Genomic DNA, 16,869 nt, shown 5'->3' on the forward strand with positions numbered 1-16,869 from the left:
ATTTTACATGTATTGTCTCATTTAATCCTCACAATAACCAACTTGCCTAAGATTTTGCTGCTAAAAATGCTGCTGAACTGGACAAGCATTAGACCCTAAAGCTCATGCTCTTCAGCGCTAGATCATTCCGTCTCATGTACAAAGATCATTTACTTTACAATCAGAGAAACCATGAGTTTGAGAAAATCCTGTTCAAAACTCCACCTCCCCAGGTCTCTGTATTCCCAGGACAATGTTTGTCTTACAGCACCTATGGCGATCTGATTAGCACACAATTGGCTGAGTCCCATTCTCTACCTTAGATCCCATGCAGCTGGCCTGCCTGAAACCCAAGCCCACCTTCTAGCGGGTTTTTTGCAGCACGTGCTCCTTACGCGTTACATTGAAATGTGCCCTTCTTTTGGGATGAGCACTGGCTGCTGTATGGAAACTAATTTGACAATAAATTTCATATATTGAAAAAAAAAAAAAAAGAAATGTGCCCTTAACTCGGCTCACGGAGAACTTGAATTGAGGGGTTGTGCTCACACGCTATAAAGAATTTCTTTCCAAGAAATGTAGGCTCGGGGCAAAGCGAGGCCTCTCCGTTTCCCTCCCACAAAGTGGTTTCTTTGCAAGCACCTGCTTTATCAACTCTCCCTCCCCAGTTCTCTCCCCTAACCCGGGGCCCAGAGTCCGAAGGCGTCTTCGGTCGTAGGCCGTCCCCGGCCAGCAGCCACTAGAGCCCAGCGCCTGCTTTCCAGAAAGGAACAAGGAGAAGGCTCGGACTGCACTTCCACGTGGGCACGGAGGCGGCCATCTCGCGTCCTGGCAGGAGCAGTCCGCGGGGTCAGAGCGGCAGCCGGACCGGGAGCTGCCGCCCGTACTCAAGATGGCGGCCATGGAGGGCGTGGCCTGTGACTCGGAGGTTCCGAAAAGGTGCCGTATCATGGCGGCGACGGAGGAGCGGAGCCGAGAGGAAGAAGAAGAGGAAGAAGAGGAGGCAGTGAGTGGTATTGCGGCGGCCTGTGCGGCGGAGGCGGCGTGGGGGGCAGGGAGTCGGGATGCGGCCGGCGGGAGGCAGAGTCCCCAGCGCGTAAGGCCAGGAGGGCGGGCCCCGGCCCTGGCTGCCACACGGTCGTTAGAATGGGGAAGTAGAGGCAGTCGCTTTCGGTAACGTCGCTTGCTTCCTCTCGTTGAAAGCAGGACTTAGTGTTCACAAAGGTTGGGGTCGTAGCATTGGGGAGTTTTGGCTTCTCTTGTTAACTGCCTCTTTCTGCACACTGCGGTGCTAGCATGTTAACTCCTCTTTCTTCCACCAGGAGCAGTTGGTTCTGGTGGAATTGTCCGGAATTATTGACTCAGACTTTCTATCAAAATGTGAAAATAAATGCAAGATTTTGGTGAGTCTTCTAGAGTTAGAGGATATTTGTAGGTTTTCTTACATTTAAACAAGAATAAAAGAAATACGTGTCCCCGAAGATCTATTCCTCGTTACAAAGCATTGAATTCTAAGGACAATTAGGTAGAAGTACAAAGGGATTGTGGGAGAAAATGCCACACTCGGCCTGAGGGTCTGAATGTGTGGCTGGCGAGAGTTTAAGATTTAGAGGGGGTAGCATTTTGATATGGAACAATACATTTTGAAAAAAACCCACATTATTTTAGATAGTGAGTGCGGGAGAAAAAACGCAGCGAAGAGAGCTCAGATGTGCACGCAGACGCCACCTGGAGAAGGGAGAAAAGATTCGTACTAAACTTACAAGACCTCAAGCTCTGCTGTTGACTTGAGCTATGGTGTCATAAGTTACCATCTGTTTTATCACTTTACTTTAAAATCTTTCAGCTATTGTGGACAACACTGCTCTTACCTTAACTTGAGGAGGATGTTGATTGAAATACACGTTACTCCTTGGATATGAATTAAGTGTTCTTCAGGCCCTTAGCTGCTGTATTCAGAGCATTTTTAGCTTATCTTGTACTTGCTAGTTCAAGCTCCAGAGGTTCCCCAGTTGTGGAGATCACTCTCCTTGGTAGCAAGGTTATGTATTGAGTGCTCTTTTATGGCTTTAATTGAGATAAAATTGACATATAACATTATATTTCAGAGTACAACATAATGATTTAATAGTTGTATGTGCTGGGAAATGACCACCACAAGAAGTCTAGTTAACATCCATCACTACACACAGTTACAATATTTTTTCTTACAGAGTTTTTGTTTGTTTGTCGAAGTAAGTTCTGTGCCCATTGTGGGGCTTGAACTCAGGACCCTGAGATGAAGAGTTGCATGCTCTACAGACTGAGCTGGCCAGGCATCCCATCATAACGAGAACTTTTAAGATTTGCTCTCAGCAACATTCGAGTATACAATATGGTATTATTAAGTAGAATCACCATGCTGTACGTTACATTCCCAGGACTTATTTATTTTATAACTGAAAGTCTATATCTTTTGACTGCCTTCACTCATTTCACCCAACCCTGCAAGGCTTTTTCTAATGATGATTTTTTTATGATCCTGTGTTCTGTTGTAGGGAATTGACACTGAGAGGCCCATTCTGCAAGTGGACAGTTATGTCTTTGCTGGAGAGTATGAAGGTAGGAGGATGTCAGATAGATGAAACTTCTTTTTTTATATGCTTCCCACAGAAAATCATTGTTATTTCTCAACAAGTTGCTTTCAACTTTTCTGCAGACACTCTTGGGACCTGTGTTATTTTCGAAGAAAATGTTGAACATGGTAAGTGCTTGCAGTGCTGACTCAGATCTTTTTACTGTGAAATATTACAAACTTATGTACAGTGAATGTTAAACATCTCATGTATCCATTGTCTAGCTGTATCAAATCCTACCATTTTGCCAGATAGCTAAAAAACATTCCAGATACATTTGAAGCCTCTTGTATACCTCTCTCTAAACATATGTCCCTTCCTCTGTCTTGATAATCACTATTCTGAATTTGATGTATTTCTTTCCTGTATTTGATTTTGTTATATATATATACATGTATATATATGTATATATGTATATGTATATATATATATGTATATGTATACACACATCCATCCATCCACAAACAATAAATAGCTTTTCTTTTAGTATATTTTCAAACTTGATATAAATTACATGTATCATTCTATAACCCTTTTCAGTTATAGATAGGTTTTGAGATTTATACATATCGGTATGTATAATTCTATTTTCCCTGTTGCTTAGTATTCTATTTGTGACCATACCGCAATTTATTCTCCAGTTACTGGACAGGTTGATCACTTTTATTTTTACCGTTAAATATTGATAACTCTGAACATTTATTGAATGCCTTCTATTTGTTAGACACTGTTCTAAATGCCACATGTATTAACTCATTTAATCCTCATCACATCTGTGAGGTAGATACCATTGCTGTCTTCATTTTATATTTGAAAACACTGAAGCACAGAGAGGTAGGTAACATTCCAAAGGTCATACACGAAGTGCGACAGCCAGGATTTGAACCCAGGTTGTCTGGTCCAGAGCCTCTGATCTTAATTATACATATTAACTCATTGCAGAAATGCTGCCATGAGTATTTGTGTGTCTCCTTGTGCATGTATGTAAAAATGTCTCTAACATATACGCTTAGAAATGGAATTAGTAGGTTGCTGAGTGTGTGTTAGGTTTAACCATATGAAGTGACCAGCTTGGACTGAATATGGACCGTTTCATGTGGTTCGACCAAACAGATATGACTGTGATCCTTTCTAAAGGGCAGTATCGGTTACACTCATGTAACAGCATGTGCAAATTTTCATTGTGCTTCACACCTGTAGCTCAGAGCCTCATCCTCCCTCTTGCCCGTGCCCAGTTTCCTATAAAGCTGTACCCCCAGGCAGCAAGTTTTTTTCTGAGCCTTCTTTCGTGATTGGGAATGTCCTCACTCCAGTCTCTGGCTGCAGGTAGTAGGTCTGACTTCGGTGCTTCATTTTGAGTGGTAGAATTTGAGACCTCATTACCCTGTAAGGCCAGCTTCCTGGCCCCACTTCTGTACTTCAGGGCTGGAGCCTAACAGGCCTATAGCTTTAATTTCATTCGCAGTTTTGTGTTTTAGTCCTCTGGAGATGTTTGCTGTTTTTGAGTCCAGTTTTGCCTTCAGTTGTTAGGTATTTTATCTGTTACTTCTCTGTGCTGGGAGCAGGAGGGATGAGTTAAATTTTGAACTTACTACACTATTTCTACAGGAAGTAGTTTAGTCTAATTCTTTAACTGGAATTATTATTTAAAAAAAATTTTTTTTAAGTTTACTAATTATTTTGAGAGAGAAAGAGAGCACAAGTGGGGAAGGGGCAGAGAGGGAGAGAGAGAATCCCAACCAGGCTCAGCACCACCAGTGCAGAGCCGGATGTAGGGCTCGAACCTGCGAACCACAGGATCATGACCTGAGCTGAAGTTGGACACTTAACCACCTGAGCCACCCAGGCGACTCTGAACCGGAATTGTTGGGGCCAAACATGACTATTTGATGGCATCAACAATAAAATAATTGAGTTCATTTTATGTTCTAGGTGATGCAGAAGGCAGTAATAGAACGGTGTTAAAATATAAGTGCCATACAATGAAGAAGCTCAGCATGACAAGAACTCTTCTGACAGAAAAGAAGGAAGGAGAAGAAAACATAGGTTAGTTCACTTAGTTCTCTGAAAGTAGGTGATTTAGTATCGGCTTTGATAATGACACATTGCTGCCAGGACATTCCTGTACTTTGCAGTAATAGCTATGTAATATGAAAATTGAGGGTTTTCCATGAAAAGTATCAAACATAGATTTAAAATTTATTTGAACTCTGGTGTGGCAGAGGGCACTAGAGACGTATAAGAAATCTTTTATCTGCTTTGCGTGGAAACAATTGTGAGGAGTTTGTCAAGAAACTTGATAGATTTTCAGCCCCTAGGGAATTCAGCAGCTGCTACCCACCCCATCCCCTTAATTAAAACTTCTTTGTAAATGGAGACGACAGGATCTGTGTCGTCAAGGTGTAACCCCAGAGGATCTCCTGGAAACTTGTGGCAGCGGTGGCATCCTTTCCCAAGAAGCTCACAACTGGAAGAAGCTGGCTGTATATGTGAGGGAAGGATTCACAGGTTTTAGACCGAAGACTCTTTTTTTTTTTTTTTTTGAGTTGGAGGGGAGCACAAATGAGCGAGGGGCAGAGAGAGAGAGAAACAAGGCTTATCCAGGGCTCATGTTTTACCCGATGCAGCCCTTGTGTTCTCCTGAATCAGGGCTCAAGCTCACCCGATGTGGGACTTGAACTCAGGAATGGTGGGATCATGCCCTGAGCTGAAGTCAGGTGCTTAATGACAGAGCCACCCGGGTGCCCCTAAATCTCATTCTTAATTTGCATCCGCTGAGCCTTCTCCAATTGCTGGTCATCCCAGAGTAGAGACTTTGAACTAGTGCTTCTTGAACCCATCCATAGTAGGCACATATTTGTGGAGATGAGCAAATAATTACTTGGAAGTTTAAAAGCTCATTGCTCATAAGTGAAGTAAGAGAAATCACACATTTGTCTAAATGTGTGATTTCATTTATACATGGAATATAAAAAAATAAAACTAATAAACAAAAAGCAGAAACAGGCCCATAAATACAGAGAACAAACTGGTGGTTGCCAGAGGGGTGGGAGTGGTGGGATGGGCAGAATGGGTGAAGGGGAGTGGGAGATACAGGCTTCCAGTTATGGAATGAGTAAGTCATTCGAATAAAAGACACAGCATGGGGAATATAGTCAATGGTACGGTAATAGTGTCGTATGGTGTATGGTGACAGATGGTAGCTGCAGTTTTGAGCATGGCATAATATATAGACTTTTCAAATCACTGTATTGTACACCTGAAACTAATGTCACATTGTGTGTCATCTATTCTTCCATTTTAAAAAATTTACTAATGAAAAAAAAGCTCATTGGTCAAAGACATATTTCAAACTCTGATAAACATGACCCTAGTGATGAATATTTGTGGCTTGATTTATTATATTTGAGGAATAAACATATGAAGGCACATTAATCATGTAGAAATTAATTATACCAGTTACATATAAGTACATAAAAAATCTTTGTTCTTAACTTGTATATCCCAAAACTATCCCCATTTTTAGCATTTCGTGAAAGTAACAGGAAGAGGAGTGCCTGGGTGGCTCAGTCGGTTAAGTGTCCATCTTCGGCTCGGGTCATTATCTCATGGTTCATGGGTTCGATCCCCGGGTCAGGTTCTGTGCTGACGGCTTGGAGCCTACAGCCTGCTTTGCATTGTGTCTCCCTCTCTCTCTGCCCCTTCCCCACTCATACTCTGTCTCTCTCTAAAATAAAACAAAATATAAAATAAAATAAAATAAAATAAAATAACAGGAAGAAAGAGGTACTTGAAGTTCTAGAATGGACTTGAAAGGCAGATACATATCAGATAGCTTAGCTATTATTTTGATATATTTTTTTAAAGCAGGAAGTTGTAGAATTTCCTTTCCTAGAGTCTTTAATAAACCACCAGGTCGACCGTGGGAAGATTTGCGTGTTTTGTTTAATCAAATATGTTAGGTAGCTCAATGCTATATTGGTTATGCATTGCTGCATAAAAAATTCCCTCTAAACTTAATGGTTTTATTTATTTATTTTAAAAAAAAATTTTTTTTTAACATTTATTTATTTTTGGGGGGACAGAGAGAGACAGAGCATGAACGGGGGAGGGGCAGAGAGAGAGAGGGAGACACAGACTCGGAAACAGGCTCCAGGCTCTGAGCCATCAGCCCAGAGCCTGTTGCGGGGCTCGAACTCACAGACCGTGAGATCATGACCTGGCTGAAGTCGGACGCTTAACCGACTGCGCCACCCAGGCGCCCCTAAGCTTAATGGTTTTAAAACAACAACAAAAATATTTAACACAGTTTCTGTGAATCAGGCATTTGGCCAGGTGGTTCAGCTTAGCCAGGTGGTTCTGGCTCAATGTCTCTCTTGAGGTTACCGTCAATATGTTGGCTGGACTGAAGAAGGATCTGAAGGCTTGAGTAATGTGGAACATCTGAATATAAGTTGGCTCACTCACATGCCTGGCTGGTTTATGCTGGCTGTTAGCAGGATGCCTCAGGACCTTGCCTACCCATAGTACTGTTCAAGTGCGCTCCTGACATGGCAGATGGCTTCTTCCAGATCAAGTGATCTGTGAGAACAACATAGAAGCCACAATATCTTTTATGAACTAGCCTTAGAAGTCACATTCTGTCATTTCTGCCATATCTTATTTATTATGGGAAGGGACGACACAGGGGCATGAATACCAGGAAGGTGAAGATCTTTGGGGACCATCTTGGAGGCTACCAAACATGGCAATATGCTGCAGGCAGAACAAAAGAAAAGGAGATGTGGGCCCTGCCTTCTGGGAGTTTGCACTCTAAAGTCAATCACACTGAAACAGACATGTGTGAATGGGACTCAATACCCGTTTCATTCAACTTATTTTAAGTTTCTGTTATGTGCCAAGTATTTAAGCTAAATAACAGAATAGGCAATAGGATGGATGGCTTCAAGATTTTGAACCTGGTGACTATGCGAATGATGGTATTGCAGGAAAAAAAATAATGAAAGAATGGTTGAAGCTGGCTGGAGGGAAAAGGACTAATCAACTTTTGATAGAAGGAGATCTTACAGTAGTAACATATGAGAAGACATGGCATCAGCCATAAGGATGGTTCAACAAACAGTCACAGAAGAGTTAGCTTCTGGTGGTGAATAGGAGCAGATGGAAGTGTGGACAGGGTGGCAAGATAGGTTGTGGTATCTTAGAGATATCTAATGGCATTTTGAAGGTATAACTAAGGCTTGCTATAGAAATTAATGAGGAACCACTGAAAATATTTGACTGAAAGGGTCAGAAGGATAAAAGAAGAAATGATTAGCATCATTGAAGCAGTTCTTTTTTTTTTTTTCAATATATGAAATTTATTGTCAAAATGGTTTCCATACAACACCCAGTGCTCATCCCAAAAGGTGCCCTCCTCAATACCCATCACCCACCCCCCCTTGCTCCCACCCCCCATCAACCCTCAGTTTGTTCTCAGATTTTAAGAGTCTCTCATGCTTTGGCTCTCTCCCATTCTAACCTCTTTTTTTTTTCCTTCCCCTCCTCCATGGGTTTCTGTTAAGTTTCTCAGGATCCACATAAGAGTGAAAACATATGGTATCTGTCTTTCTCTGTATGACTTATTTCACTTAGCATAACACTCTCCAGTTCTATCCACGTTGCTACAAAGGGCCATATTTCATTCTTTCTCATTGCCCTGTAGTACTCCATTGTGTATATAAACCACAATTTCTTTATCCATTCATCAGTTGATGGACATTTAGGCTCTTTCCATAATTTGGCTATTGTTGAGAGTGCTGCTATAAACATTGGGGTACAAGTGCCCCTATGCATCAGTACTCCTGTATCCCTTGGGTAAATTCCTAGCAGTGCTATTGCTGGGTCATAGGGTAGGTCTATTTTTAATTTTCTGAGGAACCTCCACACTATTTTCCAGAGTGGCTGCACCAATTTGCATTCCCACCAACAGTGCAAGAGGGTTCCCGTTTCTCCACATCCTCTCCAGCATCTATAGTCTCCTGATTTGTTCATTTTAGCCACTCTGATCTGCGTGAGGTGGTATCTCAGTGTGGTTTTGATTTGTATTTCCCTGATAAGGAGCGACGCTGAGCATCTTTTCATGTGCCTGTTGGCCATCCGGATGTCTTCTTTAGAGAAGTGTCTATTCATGTCTTCTGCCCATTTCTTCACAGGGTTATTTGTTTTTCGGGTGTGGAGTTTGGTGAGCTCTTTATAGATTTTGGATACTAGCCCTTTGTCCGATATGTCATTTGCAAATATCTTTTCCCATTCTGTTGGTTGCCTTTTAGTTTTGTTGGTTGTTTCCTTTGCTGTGCAGAAGCTTTTTATCTTCGTAAGGTCCCAGTAGTTCATTTTTGCTTTTAATTCCCTTGCCTTTGGGGATGTGTTGAGTAAGAGATTGCTACGGCTGAGGTCAAAGAGGTCTTTTCCTGCTTTCTCCTCTAGGGTTTTGATGGTTTCCTGTCTCACATTCAGGTCCTTTATCCATTTGGAGTTTATTTTTGTGAATGGTGTGAGAAAGTGGTCTAGTTTCAACCTTCTGCATGTTGCTGTCCAGTTCTCCCAGCACCATTTGTTAAAGAGACTGTCTTTTTTCTATTGGATGTTCTTTCCTGCTTTGTTAAAGATGAGTTGGCCATACGTTTGTGGGTCTAGTTCTGGGGTTTCTATTCTATTCCATTGGTCTATGTGTCTGTTTTTGTGCCAGAAGCATTTCTTGATTATGGGGGGTTCATTGATGGGTTAGGGCTTTGTAAGTATGAGAAGGAAAAGAATTTTTTTCAAGTTTTTGTTTTTTATTGTTTGTTTTTTTTGGAGAGGTGTCTTATTTCATCATTGGATGTTCCAACTCAAAATGACATGTTACTGTTGACGTGAAAGACGATAGGGTGGTTATCATCCATTACGAAAACTGAGGAGAAAATTGTATGGAAGTGACAGAATTTTCTATAAGGTGTGAAGTGGCAGTGACAGCTCAGTGATCTCTCAGGATGATTTGGGAATTGGACTCTGGAAAAGGAGGTTGGAATGGTAACTAAAGTTAGTTACTTTTAGTGATTTTTTTTTAGAGATTTATTTTTAGTCTGAATTTAAAAAAAATTCTAATTGCAGTATAGTTGATATACGATATTATATTAGTTTCAGGCATACAACATAGTGACTTGATAATTATATACATTACAAAGTGCTCACCATATAGTGTAGTTCCCACTGGTCACCATATAAAGTTACTAAAATATTATTGACTATATCCCGTTTTTAGTGATTTTGATGTTGCATACACTATAGGCATTCTAAGATCTCCAGATAAGATGGAAATTCCATGATTATTTATCAGTAGTTATGGGCACCATGTTCATTGGTTTACCTTGGGATTTTATTTTGACGTGTATCCATAGGATGAAAATTTAAATTAAAGAGAAATATACTTCAGTGCCTGAAATTCCTTTTTCATGTTTCTTTCTTGGTTTGTCCTCCCATCCCTCACCCTCCCTTACCAGGTGGTGTGGAATGGCTGCAGATCAAGGACAATGATTTCTCCTATAGACCCAACATGATTTGTAGCTTTCTGCATGAAAGTGAAGATGACGATGTGGTAGCTCCAGGCTCAGAGAAACCTTTGGAGCTGGAAGAGCAAGAGATTCAAATGAAAGATAGTTCAAACCTGAGTTATGAACGGGAGAAACCACTGAACTTGGAGATGGAGAATTCTGGTTCTCTTATTGATATCCCTTCTGAGTCAGAAGGTTCTGTATTTATGGAAACTCAAGATACTGCCTTAGAAATCACTCCTAGATGAAATGTTTCTCATAGTAACTAGTAACAAACTTTTTGGAGCTTTTATATAAAATAATTGACTGTGTAGCTTTTCAGTTCACTATTTTACTAGTTTTGTTGACTCTACACACATTTCCAATTGTAGTACAGTTTAATATACCAGAGTCATTAAGGACCAGATATAAATTGAATTTTTAAAAATATGATGTAAATGACTATAGGGACCCTTCTCTGGTAAGTCTTTTAAATTGGAAGTTTTATTAAGGTAAGTGTATCATTTTTTATTGCAGCTGTCACAAATGACTCCAAATGTAGTGGCTTAAAATGACACAAGTGTAGGTCAGCTAGCTGACATGGGCTAGGCTAAAATCAGAGTGTTGGCAGGACCTCATTCTCTACTGGAGGTTGGGGTTGGGGACTCCTATTTCCTTGTTCATTCAGTTATTGGCAGATTTCAATTCTTTACAATTGAAGGATCAATGTCCCATTTTCTTACTATCATCTGAGAGCCATTTCCACCTTCTAGAGGGTGCATACATTGCTTGGCTATGGTCCTCTTCGCTTTAAAGCCAGTAATGGTCAAGTCCCTCTCACTCTTTGAGTCTCTCCTGCTTCTTCCATCATACTATTTCTGACTCATCTTGCTAATTACCTGACCCAGTATCTGTTTTTTCTTTTTTCATTTTGTAACAATCCCAGAATTATTCAGGTTATCAATTTGCCCATGTGTATGCATATATGTGGCCATATGACTAAGTTCTGGCCAGTGACATGGAATTATAAGTGTTGAGTGATAGATGCTTCTGAAAAGTTTCCTTAAATTTTAAGACATAAAGGGAAGTGGGCCAGTTCATCTTCTCTTTCTTCCTGCTGGAACATGGATGTGGTGGCTAGAGCTTCAGCAGGCTTTTGAGACTAGAAAGTAACCTTGGAAATAGAAGTCACGAGTGGCAAAGCAACAAGATAGAAGATTGGATCTTGATATGCTGCCCTGGACTGCCAAGAATAAAGAAGGTTAATAATAGAACCCTTTCTTTTTCTCCATGGTAGAATGACTTCAAGTTTAACTTTTGGCACTGTTTTCCCTGGAAATCTACAAGATGAAATAATAGAATGTCAACTGTGATGTCAGGCAATATTGCTTATGATTAAAAATGACCCCTTATTGGTAAATGGTATCTATACCAGGAAGACTATATGACAACTGTAAATACCCATCGGAAAATATGGACTGGGCCTCCTGAAGCACTGTTTCTTTTTCTTTTTTTTTTCTTTTTTCTTTTCTTTTCTTTTCTTTCTTTCTTTCTTTCTTTTTTTTAAAAATAGGCTCCATGCCCAATGTGGGGCTTGAATTCACAACCCTGAGATCAAGAGTCATGTCCTTTACTGACTGAGCCAGCCAGGTGCTTCAAGCACTGTGGTTCCTATTACAAAGATCCCTGGAAGCTACATTCATGGCTGTTTCAAGAGATACTGGTTCTTGGGGAGCCTGAAGTTTCTAAGCCAGCATGGCTTCTGCACCCACCCAGATGATCTTGTTCCCTTACACCGGATCTGACACTTGGGTGCCAGAGTAAAGCCTCCTGTTGAAACAAACCTCATGCTGTTGTGCTGTTTCCAATGAAGTGAAGTGAGCCTGGTGCCGGGTTCAGTCCCAGAAGACCTGTTGGGTCCTGAGTGTGAACGTCATTCCTAACCTGTGACTGCTGCTGTTCAGGCAGGGAAGGCACTGCAACTACCTACCTCCGGCCTTTTGTGTGAGGGAGAAATACCTTTCCTCTTGTTTAAGTCATGCTGTAATAGCCACATGTAATCCTATTTAATACATTATGCGTTTAGAAAACTGGAGAAAAGGGTAAGGAAGTAGAATGGAAAATTCTTGAGACCTGTAATCTTGCAAAGAAACTCATCTGATGTGTGATGTAGTTCTACCTTAAGTTGAAGAGGATAATAAAGTCTTATATTCTGAAAAGAACATAACGTGTTTTTAGTTCTTTGCCTGTAAATGAGGATATGAGGATAAATGTTGGGAATTTAGTAAAATGAATCTTATTTTTCAATTTTGAAATGTTTTGTCAGACTAGAACTTCACAAATTAATTTCTCCACCATTGGTCTGTCTTACTGATTTAACTGCTATCACTTACAGACGAATCTTGGAACTACAGTCTCTTTGTAGCTGTCACAATACTGCTTCTGACACTGAATGCAATAGGTGGCTTTTGCTTAACAAATAATGATATTCTATTTAAAATGGCTTTGTTTGTTTGTTTTGATTTGTTTTTGAGAGAGACAGTGCTAGTGGGGACAGGCAGAGAGAGGGAGAGAGAATCCCAAGCAGGCTCCAACTGTCAATGCAGAACCTGATGTGGGGCTCGAACCCACGAAGTCATGAGATCATGGCCTGAGCTGAAACCAAGAGTCAGACGTCTAACTGACTGAGCCACGTAGGCGCCCCAATGATATTCTATTTAATAGGATTTTATATGGCTAAGGTTCATCATGGGGAATTACTCTTTAAGGCCATTATAGAAATGTTAGGAAATCCACACATTTGTTCATTATGTACTATATAGTGGATCATAACAAATTTGTTGACAGAGTCAGCTGAAATTATTGATATTATGTGTTTAGCTATTTAGCAGCAGCTAATAATTTTCCAGAATCTACTGTTTTCATTTTTTTGTTGTTCCTATGTGAAACTGAAAAAACTTCCTAATGTGTTAGGCTTGCATACAGTTCTCTCCAGAAATGTCATTGATTCTAGAAATGGACTTGCTGTCTCTCTTTTATGACTTCCACCATTCTTTTTTTTTTTTTAAGTTTTTATTTTGAGAGAGAGTGCGTGCACAAGCAGGGGAGGGGCAGAGAGAGAGGGAGGGGGGAGAGAGAGAGAGAGAGAGAGAGAGAGAGAGAGAGAGAGAGAGAGAGAAAATCCCAAGCAGGATCCACACTGTCAGTACGGAGCCTGATGCTGGGGCTCGAACTCATAAACTGCAAGATCATGACCTGAGCTGAAACCAAGAGTCGGAGGCTCAGTTGACTGAGCCACTCAGGTGACCCCACCGTTCTTTCTCTTATGGAATAAGAGACTCCTGTTTATAAAATTGTCTAGAGGTACATTTTATTGATTCAATACAGAGTAATTATATGCCTTTGTTAATGACAATACGTAGTTTCTAGATACTGGTATATATATCTTTTTCTTTAAAAATTTTTTTCTTTGTGTGTGTGGGGGGGGACAACTGGTACTTTGTTTTGGGTTTAACGTTGCCATACTTAACGTATGAATAAGGATGTCAAGATAGCAAAGGTCCTACTTTTTTTTCAGATCCCAAGTAAGATTTCCTTCACTATCGTGTCTTCACAAACTCTTGTATTCTCTTCATATCCCATGCTTTCATTTGGTGATTGTATTAGGTTGCTACTGCTGCTGTAACAAAATACCACAATTTTAGTGGCTTAAAACATGATTACATTTATTATATTATAGTTCTGGAGGTCAAATTCCAAGAATAAGTCTTACGGGGATAAAATCAAGATGTTGATAGGGCTGCATTCCTTCTGGACATACCACGGGAGAATCCATTTTCTTGTCTTTTTCAGCTGCTAGAGGCTGCCTGCATTCCTTGGCCTGAGGCCCCTTCCTCCATATTCAAAATCAGTAATGTAACATCTTTAAATCTCTCTCTCCTGCTTCTGTCATCACATTTTCTCTGATTCTTACACTCCTGTGTCCCTCTTAAAAGGTCCCTTGTAATTAGATTCGTCTCATACAGAAAATCCAGGATAACCTTCCTATCTAAAGATCCTGAGGGGTGGCTGGGTGGCTCAGTCTATTAAGCATCAGACTTCGGCTCAAGTCACAATCTCATGGTTCGTTAGTTCAAGCCTCATGTCGGGCTCTGTGCTGACAGCTCAGAGCCTGGAGCCTACTTCGGATTCTGCGTCTCCCTCTCTCTGCCCCTTCCCTGCTCACTCTCTGTCTCTGTCTCTCTCAAAAATAAACATTAAAAGATTACAAAAAAAAAAAAAATCCTGAACTGAATCATGTCTGCAAAAGCCCCTTTATATAGAACATTCCCAGGTTCTGGGGAGTAGGACCTGAGCATTTTAGAGAGAACTTGTTCTGTCTTCCACACTGTCATTCTACACTTTGGTGCATAACTTGTCAGGAAACAAGTGAGGTAGCCTCATGATTTCCCTAGAATACTGCCTAGAGAGAATTACCAGGTTACAGTGTAAGGAGGAGGAGTCCAGGTGGAATTCAGTCAGCTTTCTGAGTTGAGGAGATGGAACTGGAAGACCAAGAAGATCAAGAGAGCTGGAGTTTGCACAGAAGAATATCAGAAAGGGGAGAGTACAGAGAGAGAAAGCTTCAATGATCTATATAGAATCCTCCCGGAGTCTTCAGTGGAATACTGATCACATACGTGCCAGAAAAATAGTGGAGGCAGGGAAAAGAGCTGTCTGAACAATCCCTGCAGCGTGCAGTTCTCAGCCAGAGTAGAAAATCTCATATTTCATGGAGCATGGATAGAGTACTCCGAAGGGTTTTGCCTTAGAGCATAATTAGCCTAAATAAGGCTCTTGCCACACCTAGCAAAACTGAAAAGGAAGACCTGAAAGGATCAGATCAGATGGTTTCCAAGTAGCTGCATCTCAGAACAACACTGTAGAATAACATATCCAGCACCCAGCAAAGTAAAATTCGCAATGTCTGGCACTCAAAATACTATCAAAGACACTTCTGGTTTCTGGTCTGATGCTGAGAAGGTGGAAATTGCTGCTCCAGTGTAACAATAAAAAGCTGAACTGAAAAGACCTATCAATAACTCTTTACTTTAGAACAAGTGAAGTCACAGGACAAACCACAGACAGATGAATACAGAGGATCAGAACTTAATGGAGCGGAAGCCTATGAGCACAAACCTCTATGAGAACCAGTTATAGGATAGGAAAAATTGAACTGTAATCGATAAATTGCTAGAGGTTCAATGTGGATAACTTTGAATGTTAAAAACTCCAGGAAGACCCAGTTATCAGAAGTCCTCATTCACTTTTCAATTTTGCCTCCAAGAGCTCAACTAGGTTCTCACAGTGAGTGTTGGAGAAAAATCTCCTCGTGCTTCCACAAAGGAGAAGACAAAAGGAATGGTTTTGAAATGTCTCAGAGCATTCTGTCTTCTTAACAAGGTCTACCCTCAGGAGAAAGTATGTAACCAGAGCCTAACCTGCTGGGGTTTTATCAGTGGGTAACTGACCTGAGGAAAAGAGATACCCAACTCCAGTCCACTCTAGTCATTCTGTCCCACCAAACAGAAGAAGAAAAACTGAGAGTCACATAGAAGACTGAGACCAACTCATGGGATTATAGAACATTTTCCCTTCCCCACACCTTACCACCACATTACTAAAGGCCTATTTGCAGCAGTTCCTTTTGCCCAGCACATTATGTCCAGCTACCAAAAATATTGCAAGACATACTAAAAGGCAAAAAGCACAGTTTGAAGAGGCAGAGTAAGCATCAGAACCAGACTCAGGTATGGCAGGGATGTTGGAATTGTCAGAATGGGAATTTAAAGCTACGATTAAGGTGCTAAGGGCTTTCATGGATAAAGTAGACAGCATGCAAGTCTAGATGGGCAATGTAAGCAGAGTCTAAGAAAGAACCAAGAACAAATGCTAGAAATCAAAAACATAACAGGAATGGAGAATGTCTTTGATAGGTTTATTAGTAGACTGGACACGGCTGAGCAAAGAATCTCTGAACTTGAGGATATTTCAATAGGAACTGCCAAAATGGAAAAGGAGAAAAAAGGCTGAAAGAAAAAAAATATCAGGAAATATGGCACAACTACAAAAGATGTAACATACATGTAGTGGAAATTCAAGAAGCGAAAAAAGGGAGAAAGAAACAAGTAATATTTGAAACAATAATGACTGAGAATTTCCCCAAATTAATATCAGGCATTAAACCACAGAGAACACCAAGTGGATAAATGCCAAAAAACCCCTAAATCTAGGGATATCATTTTATTTATTTATTTAGAGAGACAGAGAACATGCAAGTTGGGGAGGGGCACAGGGAGAGAGAGAATCCCAAGTAGGCTCAGTGCAGAGCCTGACACGGGGCTCAAACTCAAGAACTGTGAGACCATGACCTGAGCCGAAATCAAGAATCCATTGCTCAATTAACCGGGTGAGCCACCCTGGCACTCCAGGATATCATTTTCATACTACATAAAATCAACAATTAATTTAAAATCCTGAAAGGAACCAGAGCAGGGAAAATCACCATACCTATAGAGGAGCAAAGATAAAAATTACATCTAATTTCTCTTCAATAACTGTGCAGGCAAGAAGACAGATGGAATGAATTATTATTATTTTTAGGTTTATTTATTTTGAGGGAGAGAGAGAGAGCAAGTGCATGAGTGGGGGAGGGGAAGAGAGAGAGAGGGAGAAGAGACAAT

At 40.8% G+C, this 16,869-nt stretch overlaps 1 protein-coding gene across 4 annotated transcripts; it reads left to right on the forward strand.

The window, feature by feature from the left end:
- The first annotated feature begins 860 nt into the window (after positions 1 to 860).
- On the forward strand, positions 861 to 12,369 carry GTF3C6 (general transcription factor IIIC subunit 6). 4 transcript variants are annotated; one of them, XM_047860407.1, is made up of 6 exons: positions 861 to 985; positions 1,302 to 1,382; positions 2,517 to 2,580; positions 2,657 to 2,722; positions 4,527 to 4,640; positions 10,118 to 12,369. In XM_047860407.1, exons 1-6 carry the CDS (start codon positions 872 to 874, stop codon positions 10,414 to 10,416), a joined length of 738 nt encoding a protein of 245 aa, XP_047716363.1. In that variant the 5' UTR covers positions 861 to 871; the 3' UTR covers positions 10,417 to 12,369. The 4 variants fall into 4 exon arrangements, with proteins under 4 accessions (XP_047716363.1, XP_047716364.1, XP_047716365.1 ...); XM_047860408.1 differs by having other exon boundaries at positions 2,678 to 2,722; XM_047860409.1 differs by lacking the exon at positions 4,527 to 4,640.
- The last annotated feature ends 4,500 nt before the right edge of the window (positions 12,370 to 16,869 follow it).

The sequence above is a fragment of the Prionailurus viverrinus genome, chromosome B2, assembly GCF_022837055.1.
Source record: "Prionailurus viverrinus isolate Anna chromosome B2, UM_Priviv_1.0, whole genome shotgun sequence".
In the NCBI taxonomy this organism is placed as follows: Eukaryota; Metazoa; Chordata; class Mammalia; order Carnivora; family Felidae; genus Prionailurus; species Prionailurus viverrinus.